Source organism: Sus scrofa, chromosome 10 (assembly GCF_054392235.1).
Source record: "Sus scrofa isolate SSC_HxYL_T2T_F1_AM1 chromosome 10, Sscrofa_HxYL_maternal_Yorkshire_Landrace_v2.0, whole genome shotgun sequence".
Lineage (NCBI taxonomy): Eukaryota > Metazoa > Chordata > Mammalia > Artiodactyla > Suidae > Sus > Sus scrofa.
Window position 1 is genome coordinate 70,094,416 of NC_139392.1, and position 18,131 is coordinate 70,112,546.

General features: G+C 44.6%; 1 protein-coding gene across 1 annotated transcript in view; it reads right to left on the reverse strand.

Annotated features, from left to right (window-relative positions):
• Nucleotides 1–17,728, reverse strand: part of LOC100521743 (cubilin-like) — a 314,323-nt gene extending 296,595 nt beyond the window's left edge. Inside the window, exons 1-8 of the mRNA XM_021064811.2 lie at nt 17,564–17,728; nt 17,057–17,186; nt 16,009–16,104; nt 14,601–14,639; nt 12,238–12,339; nt 11,494–11,597; nt 3,173–3,299; nt 1,815–1,977 (exon numbers count right to left, since the gene is read on the reverse strand). Of these exons, the coding sequence (XP_020920470.2) occupies nt 1,815–1,977; nt 3,173–3,299; nt 11,494–11,597; nt 12,238–12,339; nt 14,601–14,639; nt 16,009–16,104; nt 17,057–17,186; nt 17,564–17,676 (874 nt within the window). The 5' untranslated portion in view covers nt 17,677–17,728. The remainder of the gene's footprint in view (nt 1–1,814; nt 1,978–3,172; nt 3,300–11,493; nt 11,598–12,237; nt 12,340–14,600; nt 14,640–16,008; nt 16,105–17,056; nt 17,187–17,563) is intronic.
• Between the last annotated feature and the right edge of the window lie 403 nt (nt 17,729–18,131).

The following is an 18,131-nucleotide window of genomic DNA, read 5'->3' on the forward strand; positions in this document are numbered from 1 at the left end:
TCCTTTAAAATATTTATTTAATCTAAGAAGAGAGGCCTTCGAAAAATCTACTGAAGACAATTATCATATTTGCAGGTGAAGAACTGAGTACACAGAAAAAAACTGAAAGGAAATATGCTCAAATGTTAATGGCAGATCTAAGTGATAAGACTACATATTTTTTTCTGTGTTTTTCATATTTGTATAGTTTCTTTATATTTTTAAAGCAGTATCTATTGCTTTGATATTCAGGAAAAAACATGAGTGATTCAGAGGAAAACAAAAAGGTTTTGTTTCTCTGTTTCCTCTTCAACAATAGAAGGAAAAAATATATGGACATACTTGCTCAGGTTTGACTTTAAATAAATTTACTGTTCTGACTTCTACTTTTAAAAGCTTGTCACTGACAAATTAAATTCAAGAATGTGATTATTTTCAAATTTCACTTGCCCCTGAGAACTGAGAGAGAAAAGATCGTGTGGGGTTTTTTTTTTTTTCCACCTTCTTTCAGGTTGTATAAAATCGACATGTGTAACATGAAGAAAGTCGCTAAACCAGACAGCACTAAATGAAACAACAGGTATGTGAGGGTCCCCAGCGAGAAAGAACAACAGAGTATTCAGTAGCTCAGCCCTAACACAGGGTCATGCAGATCTGGGTTTGAATTCTGGCTGCTGAGAAGCTCTTGGATCTTGGGCAGGTTATGGATTTTCTCTAAGACTCAAGCTCGTGTATTTTAAAATCAGAATAAGGGAGCTCCCAGCGTGGCTCAGCAGAAACGCATCCTACTAGTGTCTATGAGGATGCAGGTTTGATCCCTGGCCTTGCTCAGTGGGTCTGGGATCTGGCGTGGCTGTGAGCTATGGTGTAGGTTGCAGACATGGCTCATATCATCCCAAGTTGCTATGGCTGTGGTGTAGGCTGGCAGCTGCAGCTCTGATTTGACCCCTAGCCTGGGACCCTCCCTATGCTGCAGGTGCAGCCCTAAAAAGCCAAACAAACAAATGGGAATAATACTAATTCCTACCATATCTTGTTTCTGTTGCAGCTGCATGAATGAGAAATTGCTGAGCACAAGGCCTTAAGGACATTTTCGTAAAGAACAGCTGCTGTTGTTACCTTCTTTTTCTGCTCCACATTCTAAGAATGCCCCACGAGTACAGGTGGGCCTCAGAAACTCTCTGGGGGCAGGTCAGTTGCTTACCTGGGCCCCCAGCTCAGTGCTTGGCTCAGGAAGGGTGTCTCGCAGGGAGGGTGATGATCTCATCATAAGAAAGGAAGCGCTGACTCAGACCCAGACAGTCGGACCCTGAGTCCCTGATCCCGGCACCTCGCTATGTGTCCCCTGCTGGAGGTTCGGTTCCTGTGGGTCTGTGATCGCGCTGGACAGCCCTGTTCACAGCAAGGCCCCAGGGTCTCCTAGTGACATACCCAGGTGGGGACTACTGGATCTGGTGAAGACACTCAGAGATCAACAGTTTGCCCAAGGTCACAACCCCATGGCTAGGATGGGACTAGGGCATGTGCTTTTTGATCTCAAATCTAATCAGCTCATGGCCACGGCAATCAAATGTCTGACCTCACAAACTCAGTGGCCAACCCTGGCCCTGCTGTTCAACCCTAGCACAAGTGGGTTCTTTTGTTGAAATGTTACAGCAGGAAGACGGTCTGGAGTGGGATTTAGTCAAAAGGGACATGAACTTGGACTGGAATGCCTCCTGCACACAGTCTCCCAATCCCTTAGCAGGGGAAGGAAACTGGTCCTGGCGTCTGGCCTGGCTGGCCAGCAGAGCCCAGCATGGCATCTCTGGCTGGGCATGGATGTGCCCACGTACCTGTCGGACAGGCCCCGCAGTAGAAGGAGCCCAGGGTGTTGAAACACGGCACAAGCGCTGAACAAGGTGCAGGCCAGGAGCTGCACTCGTCTCTGTCCAGCGTGCAGGCTGTGCTGTTCGATGGGGACGTCCACCCAGCGTGGCAGATGCAGCGGAACCTGGGCTGTGGGGATGACAAGGGTGTGAATAAAGGCCATGGGGAAAACGAGCAAGAAAATCCTTGGGAAGAGTTCCTGTGGTGGCTCATGAGGATGTGGGTTCGATCCCTGGCCTCACTCAGTAGGTTGAGGATCCGGCATTGCCATGAGCTGTGGTGTAGGTCACAGACACGGCTCAGATCCCATGTTGCTGTGGCTGTGATGGAGGCAGGCAGCGACAGCTCCTATTCGACCCCTAGCCTGCACTTCCATTTGCTGTGGGTGCGGCCCTAAAAAGCAAAAAAAGCAAAAAAAAAAAAAAAGCTTTGGAAATCTCACTGAGCCCCCAACTTATTTATCCTCTAATGTTCATTTCCATGAGGCCAATTGAGTGGCTTCTCTTTTTCTTCCCATGTGATTAAGCATTTAGACCAGACCATGCAAAAAGAGAAACAGCTTTCTTTCAGAGTAAGGGAAACCTGTAATTTGCCCTCAGAGACGCCTGGGAGAGAGCCACAACCATCGAGAGCTGTCAGTCAGTATAATTAAAGTCAATCAATCCAGCCTGCTGGGCTTTTAGAGGGAAAAACACCCATGTAGGCACAGACCTTGGAAAATCAATCCTGTTTGTTTCCTTTTTGAAGGTCCCACCCACACCACTCCTCCCAAAAAAGGTTGGAAGGGAAACATTTTCCATCCCATGGGTAGAAAAAAATAGAACTAAAAATAAAGACCTGAAGGTCTCATGCAAGGGCAAGCGCGCCAGGACAAGGCAATCTTGAGGGCCAGGAGTCAAGGTCCTCAGGACCCGGGGCACAGGGGACACTCAGGGAAGCAGATTCCCAAAGTCTACAACCTTCATGGGGGCTGAGGAGCCAGAAACAACCCAGACTCCTTCAGACTGCATGTTGCAAACAAGGACAGGTCTTTGTGTTTCCACATCGTGACACAAGGCCAAGAGAAAGGTCAGGTCTCAAAGAGAGATTCATGGACGAAGAAGAAAAATGTTAGGAATTTATATAATGAAAGCAACCTCTGGGTCCCGTTGTTCTGCTTCTGTATGGACAAGCCCCTGGCCTTCCTCACCCGAGCCCAGCTTAAGGGCAGGACGGGACCTCCCCTCTGCAGCCCCCGAGGGTCCTGCTGGCACACACCTGTGCAGACTGAGACACTAATAACCATGTCTCCCTCCAAGGAGCCCTCCCTCCAGAAGGGACCCACCTCTCCAGCCTGCACTCGGGTCAGGTCCTCGCAGATGCCGTGCACGCAACGCATCTCCGAGCCCCCTTCGCAGTCATCATATTTGGAGGCGCACTGGGGGCCGTGGGTCTCAGGCGAGCAGAGACAACTGTCGGTTACACAAGAGCACTAAGTCAGGGCCTGTTTCTTACCATCATTAAAAAAAAAAAAAAAAAAAAGAGTAAGAATTCTGATGATAGCTCAGTGATATTCACATGGAATTGTAAACCCGCAAACCAGATTTGCTGGCTGGCGTCTTGGAAGAAAATCGCCCAGCTCTTCTTCAAGCAGCCAATTGAGCAAATGTGTTATCTTCTCAAGTTCGGGGTGAAAGGGCACAACTACCACTATAAATTCTTCTGCTATCGGGTTATCAAACACTTTCAAAAGTCAGACATCTATAAACTAAGGGGGATGGAGTTCATCAGGACAGTGAAGGGAGAGAGTGACAGGTTCATTCATGGTCCATCCAGCTGGAGCCACCAGTAAGCACAGGTGACCTTGACTGAACGGCTAAGTTCCCGAATATTCTCCAGGCTTGTATAATCCTACGGGCAATGGTACAGCCACATCTCAGAGTCTATGCTGGGGATACAGTACAAGGCAACACTTCTTCTACCCATAAGACATGTGGTTAACATAGTAACATGTCTTTCATGGTCATATTTTATCACAAGGTATAAGTAGTGTATCATACCGAAGCTAGTGGTGGGTGTTATAAGATTTGGGTTCCGTAATCATCAAATAAATGAGGTTGTTTTAAGCTGTTGTAACTTAAAAGTGCTGAGTTGGGTTGACGTCAGCACCGCAGCTCCCAAGGGCATGTGGACATGTGTGAGGATCGGGAAGAGGCAGAGGAGGCACACAGCCTGCATTTATTCGCACAGGGCATAGCACACCCGACAGAGCGGGAGCCAGGCCAGAGGGCACTGTTTGCCTGACTTGATCCGCACTGGCCCTCAGAGAAGAAACTGGCCATGGGGGCTGAGGGTCAGAGGCAAGGAACAGAGAGGACCTGTGTGGTCATGAACTGTGGACTGTGAACTAGTTTCTGAGTATTCTGGAAAAGTGGCCACTCTACCAGATAAAGAAGCTCTTTTAACAGTACACGCTAAGGCACAAAGGGAAAACACAAATGCATAAGAGTTCTCTGGTGGGGCAGCAGGTTAGGGATCCAGTATTGTCATTGTAGCAGCTGGGGTCACTGCATGGCACAGGTTTGATTCCTGACCCAGGAACTTCCACATACCACAAGAGAGCTCCCCCCAACCCCAAAAGAAAGCAAATGTGTGATTAGCACGGGAAAGGAGCATTTGGCTGTTGGAAAGGCATCAGGAGACACAGTCAGGACACAGAACTCGGTGTGCTCACAGAGGGCCCCAGAAACAGCTGCGGGGGCAGCACCTTTGAGTGCTAGGGAAGAAGAGACCAATGAATGTGGTCAGAGGCAAAGAGCAAGAGTATGCTGAGTACAGAGTTCCCTCTGTGGCCAGTGGGTTAAGAAGTTGAATCCAGAGGCTTGGGTTGCTACAGAGCTGCAGGTTTGATCCCTGGCTCAGTCAGTGCTGTGGGTTAAAGGATCTGGCATTGCCATAGCCACTGCATAGGTCACAGCTGCAGCTCAGATTCAATCCCTGGCTGAAAAATTTCCATATGCCATGAGTGCGGCTATTGGAAAAAAAAAAAAAATTGTGTGAGTACTACCCAGGCATCACATGTGGGCTTGGCCAAACCTAGCAAATAAAGATTAAAGATAGAAGATGCCCAGGTTAAAACTGGAATTTCAGATACATAAATACTTTTTTTGGGTGTAAGTTTGCCCCCATGCAATTTGCAACATCAATATATAACTGTGCAAAAGTTGTTCCATTAATAAGTTACATTTCTGAGCCTTTCAAGGTTGCCTTTCTCATTAAAATAAGGTCAAAGATTAAAAGCAATGCATGATTAAATTTAAAAAGAAATTCAGTTATTCTTAGCCAACCCAGAGCTATGCATCTTCTCATCTCTCTCCTTTCACACTCCCCATCACATGTTCTCTCTCCTTTCATCCTCACTCTCCCATCCTCACACAGAATAGTCCGCAGAGAATTTAATTAGACTTGGAGATGACAGAACTTGAGACCGTTTCTTAGACACATTTGAGGATTAGATCCAGGTGGCTTCCTTACGAAAATTTATTTTACCAGCACCTCCACGCAACCCCCCAGTTTCGTTTTGTTTCTATTCTATTCTATTCTATTCTATTCTATTCTATTCTATTCTATTCTATTCTATTCTATTCTATTCCATTCCATTCCATTCCATTCCATTCCATTCCATTCCATTCCATTCCATTTGCTTTTTTAGGGCTGCACCTGTGGCATGGAGGTTTGCAGGCTAGGGGTTGAATCGGAGCTACAGCTGCCAGCTTACACCACAGCCACCACAATGCGAGATCCAAGCCGCGTCTGCGACCTACACCACAGCTCATGGCGATGCCAGATCCCCAACCCGCTGAGCAAGGCCAGGGATTGAACCCGAGTCCTCATGGATACTAGCTGGGTTGGCTACTGCTGAGCCATGACAGGAACTCCAAAAATTATTTTTTTAAATCTTTAACCCAACTATGACTAATTTCAGATCCGTTGATCAAGACTAAGCTTTACATCTTGACCCCACTTCTTAACCTTCACCTCAGACAATGGAATAGCTCCCTTCTGCCTCCTTTTCTTGTGAAATAATTGTGCCAATCTATGAGCACCATTTTGACCTTGGGGTCTAAAGGCATTTCCTGTAGGAAGTGCTCAGGAAATTGTGCTTATCTTATCACTAAGTGCTTTACTATTGGAAAAGATTTAAAATTTGAGAGGAGATTCTGAGTCAAGGACCTGCAGTTAAATCCTCTCTCTTTCCTTTGTCCCTGCTAATGTCATTTGGAGATGAGTAAACTTTCATCCTACATGCTTCCCTCAACAGCTACAAAGTATACTTCTTTCATTTAAGTTCAGATAAGGTGAGAAGAAGAAAGCTATAGGGAGGGAGGAAGCCAGTACACTAGCAACTTCCTTACCATGAGGCTCAACGATAATCTCCCTTTACTGGCAAGGCTCAGACTGCCCCAGCTACAGAATTAGCGACAGCAAAAGATGAATTAAAACCTAGCTGAGGGAGCTCCTGTTGTGGCTCAGCAGGAAAGAATCTGACTCGTATCCATGAGGATGCAAGTTTATTCCTTGGCCTCACTCAGTGGGTTAAGGATCCAGCATTGCCCTGAGCTGTGGTGTCGATTGCACATGAGGCTCAGATCCCTTGTTGCTGTGGCTGTGGTGTAGGCCAGCAGCCACAGCTCCGATGTGACCCCTAGCCTGGGAACCTCCATACGCTGAGGGTGTGGCCCGAAAAAGCAAAACAAAAAAAGAACCCTCCCTGCAAACCTCGATGAGTGTTGCTCCTTGTTACCACTGCTTTTCCATTCACGGTTCCCTGTTCTGAAAGGGAGAGTTAGCTGACCACTTTCCATTTTCACCTGTCTTTTGAACATAACAATGTTTGCTTGCAAAATGTATTCGCAAGGTGTCCAGATCCATACCCCTTCAAGAAAGAGTAGTGAATCATAAACCGCCCCACAGAGGTTCCTTCTTTAACGATCTTTTATTGCTGATTTGGTGCCAGCAAAACAAAACTGGGCTTTTCAGTCGTCAAACACACAGTACCTGCATTTGGCAATTGAGAAGAGGTCACATATACTTTCATGGTCAGAGTTTAACTTGTGTTAGAGTCCATGGTTCAATGTGAATATAACTGACTAACTAAAAGAGGTAATATGTTTAATATCTAACCACCATCTGAGATCAAACCAGATCATCCTCATTATTTAAGTTGGGCCTGTTTTTTTATTTTATTTTTTTAGCAGGGCATTTTAACCAACGAGTATTTATTAAAAGCCAGGGGTACACCAGGCACAATTCTTGTCTGGTAGGCTAACAAATACAAATGATGTAACCAATTCACTTATTAGCTTATTCGATTGAACAAAATACATTTCATAGAAATGATTATAAAATGCATTGTAGATAAACAGAATATCTTTTGTATTATAGATCTTCAAACAGGCCCAACTTAAATAATGAGGATGATCTGGTTTGGAAGAATAGAAAAAAGCAAAATAAAATAGGATAATCACCACTGTGTTCCCGGAGTAAAAACCAACAACAACCTAGACTTTCTTGGTTTTCTTCCTATTAGGCTTTCTAGATCTGAGCCTGAAGTTTATAACAAGCCCCACCCATGCATGGCAAACATGGATATACCATATGGCACATGGAATTTTAGCCATTACCTTGTAATTATCTATAATGGAATGTAATCTGCAAAAATACTGAATCCCTATGTTGTACACTTTAACATAATATTGTAAGTCAGCTATGCTTCAACAAAAAGGAAATTAAGTCTGTCCTACAGAACAACATCAACAACATCCCATGGGCTATCTTAAACCCATAGTCAGCAGGCAGCAAGAATCAGTTCTGGATTTCCCACTGTGGTGCAGCGGAAACGAATCTGACTAGGAACTAGGAGGTTCCGGGTTTGATCCTTGGCCTGGCTCCATGGGTTAAGGATCCAGCGTTGCCATGAGCTATGGTATAGGTCACAGATGGGGCTCAGATTTTGCGTTGGTCTAGCTGTGGTGTAGGCTGGTAGCTGTAACTTCGATTCGACCCCTAGTCTAGGAACCTCCGTAAGCCGTGGGTGCAGCCCTAAAAAGAAACAACAACAACAAGAAAAGAATCAATTCTTCAGGATAAAGAGGCAAAAACATTCTGAAAAGTGCAGAACAGTATGTGGTAGCTGTCTGGGCTCTTAGGGACAAGACCACCAGCCACAGGAGTCAGAGGAAACAGATAATGGTTTTCCTTGATCTACTTTCATTATTATAAAAAAAAAAAAAGAATTTTTATCAGAAATATTTCTCACAGTTCCTGTCGTGGTGCAGTGGTTAACGAATCCGACTAGGAACCATGAGGTTTTGGGTTCAATCCTTGCTCACTGGGTTAAGGATCTGGCGTTGCCGTGAGCTGTGGTATGGGTCGCAGACGCGGCTCGGATCCTGCGTTGCTGTGGTTCCGGTGTAAACTGGTGGCTACAACTATGATTGGACCCCTAGCCTGGGAACCTCCATATGCCGCAGAAGCGGACCAAGAAAAGGCAAAAAGACAAAATATATATATATATATATATATATATATATATATATATATATTTCTATGAAATAAAGCTTCCAGTTAATGAGTATTTGCATACTGCTTTGATTTTCATAGGTCCTTGTAATTAAAAAGGATTCATCCCTTTAAATAAAACTCCTTTGTCTCCCTCAAGTCCATGGGCTCCAAGAGTTCAGGCTGCAAAATCAAACCCCTCCCACCTCAAGCAACCACACTTCTGCCCACTCGGGCTATTCACTAAGGGCTCAGGTTTTTCTCCAGCAAATGCCCACAGAAGTTTCCTGAGGAAGTTTCTAGTCTCAGGGCAGCGACTGATGAACAAGAGTTTAATGTCATGTAATCAAGAGACCTTGAGAGTGTAGCTAAGTTTTCTCTATTTCAGGCCATGTAGATTCCACAAAGCCGAGCATTAAATCATATGCTCCCCTACATTTTTCTATTTTCCTTTATTCCTTCAAAACGTCTTCAGCACATGCCTGCCTGAGAGCATTTAGGTCACAGCTAATCAACTGGAATTCACGAGGCTCCACAAACTGTCCTCACATCAAGGAGAAGAAACGTGATTGAAATGCTATGCTTGCTCTGTCCTCCAGCAAACCTATGAAGGGCAGGAACTAGACACCTAGAAAGCAAAACCATTTCCAGAGTCAGCACCATGAGTCCCTGGGGTTTCTTTGATAGGAAAGTGAACAGAATAATTCATTGCTGCCCTTAAAAAGTTGAATCTGCCACTGAGGCAGCTCTCAAAACTATCTTCCTCTCCCTCTCTCTCTCTCGTTTGTATCTGGACAAATAAATCTAACTTCTGACATGCAGTAAATACTTGTGTTACAATTTTTCTTTTCTTTTCCATTTTTCGGGGCTAACAATTCCATTTTGTCCTGGGGGGGAAAAAACCATTTTGGCTGGGTGTGTGGGTCTGTCTCCTACCTACTGCATGTCTTTGTTATTCTGATGGCTTGCAAGATTCCAGAAGACAGAGATGACAAAGGAAGACCAAGAATGAGATCTAATCTCTGGGACATTCCTGGATGGATACCAGGAAGGTGGGAACTATTAGGCTAGCAGTCACCTGCCACCGATATCTCCAGGCGGCAATTTTTATTGATAAATGTCCATAAACAGAAATCAGGAGATAAGGCTTTCAAGGGAATGAAAGATGACACACAAGTTCTGGATCTAGCCCAAGCTTGAATGTGTATAAAAGCCAAGGTCCAGGGTCTCCTTTAAATGAGAAAGAAAATCCGGAAAGCAGAAGGCTCTTCATAGCACGATGCTTCACTTTCATCTAGGTGGTTAACTGGGGGGTTGCACGTGATTCAACTCACGGATATATGATTAAACTCATGGATGTCTTCACCAGGAGTTTGAATGAGTTATGTCTGTAACTTTGAATGAGCAAACGGTTTTAGGATCAGATCAAAAGAACAAAAGGAGCAACTCAGTGAAAAAAGAGAATGACTGCAGCTGCTTTTTGAGGAAACTGTGTGTTCACAGACATCAAGGCAAAAAACCAAAATCACTGCACTCATGTTCGCTCTCAAGGACAGAACAGATTATTATAAGGGGATTGAAGAAGAAAGCAGCAAGGATGCTGGTAAGAGAGCAAAAAACTGCTCTGGACCCCAGGGAGATTACACCCAGAGCCTCTCCTCATGAACTGATGCCTTCAGCTTTTAATAACCAGCAAATACAGGAGAACCATCAAAATAAGGGGAAAGGTAATGCCTAGAGACTTTTTTTAAAGCGATTTTCAGGAATTATACAAAAGTTAGTTTGACACTGATTTGCCGTACATTTTTGGACCTGACTATTTAACAAGCTATAGTACGCCAGCTGGTATAGCTTTCATGACCAATATTTCTAGAGTTTGATGGGTACACGGAGGCCTTGGGGGTGCTTCAGTTGGCTTCGTAAAGAAAGAGAAGTTTTTCTGCAGAGAGTGATGGCTGAGCTGAGTGAAAGAACACGATAGCTATCTGAGAGTCAAGCAGAAGGAAGGGAGATGAGAGGGGCCTGACGATTGTGGTGAGGCTGTGATGGCTAATTGAAGAAAGACAATGAGAGTTGGTTAATCATGTGCAGAAAATCTCAGGGCAATTTCTGATTGCGTTATGGTCAACACTACACAGGGTGCTTGAATGGAGAGAGCCCTGCTGGGTCTGTCCACTCTCTAATTGATGGAGTGAGTACAGCAGCAGCCTCTTGGTATGTGGGGTACCCCCCCCCAACATAAGGCTCTTCCAGGGCTTGCCCCTCAGAGGCCTGACTCCCACTAACTCTTCAGCCTCCTCTTGTACTGTGCCATCCTCATCCTCTAGCCTCCAGCCATGGTGGCCTTCTTCCCCTTCCTCAGGGACTCAAGAGAAAGGATTTCTTCATGGGGTGAGAGCTGAAGTCACAGGAGCTTTTCTCATCTAGGTAAATAGCTATATGTATGTTAAATAAGTACCTCATAACTTCCCCTGTGGAGCACTGAATTTTGCTGGTAACACAAATTAACAGTAAGTCTTGGGTGTTTTTTTCTGGGGGAGTGGGGGCAGCATACCTGCGGCATGTGGAGGTTCCCAGGCTAGGGGGTCCAATCGGAGCTGTAGCTGCAGCCTACACCACAGCCCCAGCAACGCTGATCTAAGCCACATCTGTGACCTACACCACAGCTCACACCAACACTGGATCCTTAAACCACTGAGAAAGGCCAGGGATCAAACTTGCGTCCTTATGAATGTTAGTCAGATTTATCTCCGCTGAGTTATAATGGGAACTCCCATCTTGGATGTTCTTAACCATGGGATATTTTAGTCTTTCAAAAACACATCCTAATTTTTTTTTTCCCAAAAAAACAGGAAAAACTGACAGTTGGTTTTGAGCTGAAGCTTTAAGACACTTTATATGTTGCTGCTCAATTCTTTGGGGGCCTTTGACCTTGGCCATGAGAAAGACACTCCAGGCAGCTGGGGCACCTTCAGCCCAGCCTAAGAATGAGACACATAGATCAAACCTAATAGAAGCACAGCCACCAGGGCAGAGACATAAGTATGAAAAATAAATGCTTACTGGCTAAAAAAAAAGAAAGAAAGAAAGAAAGAAGAAAGTTACCTGTAACTCCCTGGTGTATTTATACACGTGGCTCCATTCTGGCAGCCCAAGGGTGTTCCCGAGTAAATCTCACATTCGTTAACATCATCTGAACACAGAGGACCCTGCATTCATGTAAAGAACAAAGTCAGGTGCCATGGGTCACAAAGGAATCTGGGGCCAGAATTCACATGATATGTTTAAGGATTTACACTCGAACAGTAAAGAAGTCCTCAGTGAAGCCAAATACGATGAAATTAAAACTGATCTCCACTCATCCTCTGGAATTCAGATGTGATCTAACTGAGCCAAAGGGTCCTTGGTCAGATCACACCAGCCACACAGAAGAATCTTTGCAGACAGATTCTCATTTCACTATGGAGCTATGCCTGGAAATAGTCACTTCATTTTTTTTTTTTTTTTTTAATGTATGTGTCAGAAACACTCTCAGCAGTCATACAAAAGGGTGGGAAAATTCACAGGCTGTGTCAAGATTTGTTTAGTCCTTTCAGTGTTGACCCCTTTAAATTATCATGCGTGGTGTACTTATCCATCAAGTTGCCTTTCTCAAGCTGGCTGAGCATTAGTGGGTCATATAACCACACTCACCACTGTTGGGATTTTGGGACCCAAGGCATAATTCTGCTTCAGGAGACCACAGAGTCCTAGAAACTTTGGATGGAGAATTAAATCTGACCGAATGATTCCAAGGAAACCACCAATGCTGACTCGCCATCATTTTAAACCAAAGACCAAGTGACTCACCTTCCACTGTGAGGGGCAAATGCAAAAAAAGGAATCGTGGAGGTTGAGGCAAGTTGCACCGTTCTGGCAGGGATTGCTGCTGCAAACTTTCCCGTCAACAGTCTGAAAGGCAGACAGGGTGGTTGGCAAAACAATCGTACGTACCTTCCATGTTTCAGCACGGGTGTGTATATAAAAACTTGTTTTTCTCCCAGTCCAGGGAGGGTCTCCCTCCAGACTTTAAATCAATAGTTAAAGTTCTTCTAATCCCCTCTTGTTTCACTCCAAGACCCTTTGCTGGAAACGCGGCTTAGAGACACCCCTACATGACTGCTCTCAGACCAGCATCACAGACAGACCTGCTTTTGTCTATATAACCGGGGAGGCTTGTATGTGTCAGCTACCAGCTCTATTCTTGTACATTTTGTGATGCCTTTGGGGGCAGAGAAGACTTTAGAGAGAACAAGTGATTGTGCAAGGAAAGCTATCCTATTCATCTCACCTAATCTTAGTCATTCTCTGCTTTAAAAATTAAAACAAAGTGGAATTCACATCGTGGCACAGGGGAAACGAATCCAACTAGGAACCATGAGGTTGTGGGTTTGATCCGTGGCCTCACTCAGTGGGTTAAGGATCCGGCGTTGCCATGAGCTGTGGTGTAGGTCACCGATGCGGTTCAGATCTGGCATTGCTGTGGCTCTGGCATAGGCTGGCAGCTGCAGCTCCGATTAGATCCCTAGCCTGGGAACCTCCATATGCTGCAAGCACAGCCCCCCCCCCAAAAAAAAAAAGACAAAAAAAGTTAAAACAAGGGCAAATTATCCATTCCTTTTTTTTTTTTTTCCAATATTTGGCAACCCAGAGAAAATCAACTCTGTTCCTGTTATTTGCAGATGAAACCTAGAACAAAGGATGGTAAACTGACTCAGCACCTTATACTGCAAAGCCCACTTTCTCGTCAACTTTGAATGAGTCTGGTGATCACACCCGTGGGGTGGGGGGCTGGGGTCTCTTTCTGGACTTGATTTTCTTCCAATACTCTGTCTAGCTTTCTGCCAGTACCACAATTTGCCCTGTTCATCAAAGGATGCGATTAAGAAAATTAACCACAAACTGATTAGGGGTTTTCCCAGAGAACAAAACAAGATGGTCTGGGCATTAAAAACTCAAAGTCCTGGGGGGCCCAGCAGGAAGCGGAGTCAGTAAGCAGTCAGGAGGAGGACAATAGGGAACTCCTGGGACTGCCATGCTCAGAAAGCACTTGCTCCATGAACAGCACAAAGGCACTTACACCCAGAAACCATTAAAACCTCTTCCTGGGGGGATGGGCAGAGGGAGGCCAGTCTGAGCTAATCGAACGATGGCCTCCTATTCTGACCTTTGATAGGAATAAAGAAGCACTCAAGGAGACTGGAGACTCTAGTGCTGGGTCTTGCTTATTTTCCTTTATTCAACTACTTCCTAAAAGAGAAAGGCTGAAAGGGTAATTTACTATCAAAGTTCACCAAAATTAAACCACCAAAGTAGCAGACAACATTTGAAACATAATCAGGGTCAGATCAAGGATAGTAGAGCAGGGCTTCTTCACCTGGAATTCTCTAACTTTTTCAAAATTTTAAATATGGGGGCATTCTCTGCATTTCTCTTTGTGGAAAGTTATGACTCCCACGAAAGTCTTAAAAATACCAGCTCCCTCCAAAAGAGGTTAAGAAGTCTAAAATTACAAGGGCTAGGTAACAAGCATGTAGTAGAGTTATGGAAGGTTTGTTTTAAGAAATTTGTTCAAATTTAATTGCCAGAAAATGTACTTTTAAGACTTGGAATATTCTGAAAGATACCCTAGGAGTTTGCTTGTGGTGCAGCAGGCTAAGGATCTGGCATTGTCACTGCAGTGGTTCCAGTCACTGCTATGACTTGGGTTTGCTTTCACATGCTGCAGGAGCAAGGAAAAAAAAAAAAAAAGAGAGAGAGAGAGAGATACACCCTAGACTTCCAAGTTTAATGTTAGAGAAAATCTGTGGCTTTTCTACACTTAGACCTGGATGCCAGAATTAGCAAGTTTGGTGGTCACCAGCTGACCAGGGGTAGCACACTTAAGCCTAACACGACATGGTTAAAGAGTGACAGCAGAGGAGGAAGAGCACATGGACAGGTGAACTGAGAGTCAGGGGACATGACATGCCAGGGACCCTGGGCTGGTCACTTCATTCTCTCAGACTCAGTTTCCTCATCTGTGTCCTGGCCAGCATGAATTGTGATGAGAATTCAATTGTGGGACCAATCCTAAGATAAGACCCATCCCAAGAGAAGAATACCCATTTCCTCAATGATTCTAGTGTATTTTCAGGGAAAGAGCTTGGATAGCAAGCAGTTGTGGGACTTACCAGCTGTAAGCTTTGAAATCTTCTCTCAAGATCCACTAGCTAGCAGCGGGGAGGAGAAAACATCTGTTAGCTGGTTCAAAGGCATTTCACATAGACAGTTATCCCATGACAAATTCTCCTAAACCCTCTCCTGGGGACTCATTGAACTGGTTTGTCCCTTTTTTTGTTGCCTTTTCTCTCTTCTTTTCTCTCCCCTCCAAGCTCCTCTTTCTTCCCACTCTCTTCCATTTCACGGATTTTTGTTAAATTAGTTAACTAATTAATTGCTTTTTTCCTTTTATGGCCACAACTACTTCCCAGGCTAGGTGTGGAATTGGAATTGCAGCTGAGGCCTATGCCACAGTCACGGCCATAGCAACGCCAGATCTGAGCTATTGCAACCTATGCTACAGCTAGTGGCAACGCCAGATCCTTAACCCATTGAGTGAGGCCAGGGATGGAACCTGCATCTGCATAGAGACAATGGCAGGTCCTTAACCCACTGAGCCACAGTGAGAACTCTTTTTTTTTTTTAAGTCCAACCACATAATAAGTTGATGATACAGTGATTCTCTGTGCTTAGTGAGCCTGGGAATTTTCCTAAGTGACAGTGAATCATCCTCCTCCCCAATAAGAAGGCACACACTGTCAGAAAATGTGCGAGGCTGGAGTTCCTGTGGTGGTGCAGAGGTAAACAAACCTGACTAGTATCCATGAAGACACGGGTTCGATCCATGGCCTCACTCAGTGGGTTAAGGACCCAGCATTGCTGTGAGCTGTGGTGCAGGTCACAGATGTGGCGTGGATCTGGCGTTGCTGTGGCTGTGGCCAGTAGCTGGGCAGCTGTAGCTCCGATTTGACCTCTAGCCTGGGAGCTTCCATATGCTGTGTGTGTGGCTCTTAAAGAAAAAAAAGAATATAAGCAAGGCCTACTTATGTCATAAGCCCTTGTCGCAGCACTTCCAACCCCTGCCTGTCACCACCTCTCCCTCCTCTATCAGAGTTGAGGCATTTCACTCAAAAGTCCATAATTACAAGACTACATTTATAAAGAAGACACAAATCTGGTATGTCTTCTGCAAAGTGACTACTTACAAAGTTGAGTTAAAGGAGTTCCCATCATGGCACAGCGGAAGCGAATCTGACTAGGAAGTATGAGCTTATGGGTTTGATCCCTGGCCTTGATCAGTGGGCTAAGGATCTGGCATTGCCGTGAGCTGTGGTGTAGATCACAGACGTGGCTCAGATCCTGCTGTGGCTGTGGTACAGGCTGTCAGCTGTACCTCCAATTCGACCCCTAGCCTGGGAACCTCCACATGCTGAGGGTGCAGCCCTAAAAAGCAAAAAACAAAACAAAAAACAAAAAAATCCCTGCAAAGTTGAATTAAGGAGGACCCAGGTGCTCTAAGGATTGGGATGTCAGACTTACCTTGGACTCAAGCTGATGGATTTGACTAGAAACATTTTGAGGCAGACCAATTATACCTCTTTTTAAATTCATAATGTCAAATTTGTTTTTCTGGATCTAATTTTAAGAAAAAAAGCAGAAAAAGAAGGAGGAAGAAAAGAAGGAAGAGAATGCTAGTGAAAAATTCATGCATATACTCAAAGAATACAATTTTTAAATTTGTCTAGTATTCTATTTTAAGCCCTGAGACCTCGTCCATGATTATAAAAACCAAAACAATGCCATGTATCATAAACATCGGACTAACATAAGCAAATGGCATGATTCCATTTACCCTTTCAGTAACCACAGAGCAAGGAATTTTCCATTTGCATTTTTCCCCATAATAACAGTGAAGAATGTTTGTTAAGAGGCCTGGCTTGGAATCAGACTGTTTGGGTTTTGAAGCTTGGCTCAGACATTTAATGTATGTCCTGGGCAAGTTACTGAACTACTGCAGGGTTCCTGCCCTTTCTTTACAAATGGGGTAGTAATAAAGCCAACCTCATAGGGCAGCTGCGAGGGTTGGATGAGACATTGCCCACAAAGGGCCGAGCATGGTGGACAGCCCATAATAAGCTCTAAATGCTATTGTCTAACATTATGACTGATACACCAGCGTGCAAACATCAGTGTCACCACAGTATGACTCCAGTAACTGATGAACACTAAAAACACTCAATAAAGCAGGAGGAGAACTGGTCGATGCTGTTCCATGGCAAAATTCTACTGGTCACATCCACACCCGTCTGTGGTCCCCCTCCATCCTTGCGCCCTCATAAAGAGGTCATAGCATGACCCTCTGCACCTTCCCTGGACTGTGGTATGAAAGCCTACACAAGGAGCCACTTCCTGCTGGCATTATTCTTTCTACCCATCATTAACCCCTGGGCCTTTTCTTTATAAGGAATCCTCTCAGCTTTGGTATGTTCCCTGTCTCAAGATTCAAAGTAGAGAGAAACAAAGGCCCATTTAATCTAGTAACCGCATAGGACGATCCAACACTACTTCACTATTTTCAATACATTACCTGACGTAAACATTCACCAACATCTTCGTCGTTTAATTTAATCTTCCCCTGGGATCCAGTTCTAAATTCAATGTTTTGAGCCAATCCAGTAAAAAACACTAAATTGCCCCTCTCTGCAGCCATTCGAGGCCTATGTAATGCAAACCAGAGAATGCATCAGTAACCACCACATCCAGTTTTGAAGTCTAAAGAGCAGAGTTTCTCACCAAATAACTACAGACTGCATGCACCTTTGCTTTGTGGTCAATCAGCCAAATTCTCCCTGCTCACCTGTCCTTTCTCTCTTTGCAAATTTCCTGGAGCTATCTCCTAGTAAGGGTAGACTTGCCTTGCTTGCAAAAGGATCAATGAGAGTTTGTAACGAAGGCAATTCCGTACATTAGTCCGATGGTTTTTCCCTGTTTGTTTTCCTCAAGAAAAATTATATCTTTGCTTCTCTGGCTATTATGGAAACTGATGAGGCCCTCCCCTGTGTCATCAGCAGAGAGACTCCATGTGTCTACTTACTGTTGGAGCTCAGTATTTCTTTTATGTCTCTGCAGCTCGGGTCCTCCAGCTTCACCATATGATTCAGCAAACGTCAAGAAAATAACCAAACTCCAGAGGAAAAGTAAGGACATCTTCCTCACCAACCTCTTCAGTTGTCAGGTAGGAAGGAGGCCTCTCCAACCTAATGAGTCTGGGAGTTTGGGGAAAACAAGCCAGGCAGATGGACTTTGACCTGGAGAACGTCTTGCAACTTTTCATTTCTTTCTTCTTTGCCCTAGAAGGCTATGCTATTTTTTTCTTCCTGAAGGATGTAAATGATCTCAGATCTTCGGTACTCTTCAACTTGTGACAGGTCAAAATCTACCTCTAAGTGATGCACCACTTAATCATTATCTCTTTGACCTTTGAAACGGTAACAAACTGCTCTGGAAACATCCACTAAAGCAATTCTTGCTTATGAAGGAGCCACCTGTCAACAAATGCTACTACTGAGAAGACTGCAAAAGAATGAAGTTGGACCCTGACTTTATATACAAAAACTAACTCAAAATGAATCACATATCTGGAGTACCCATTGTGGCTCAGC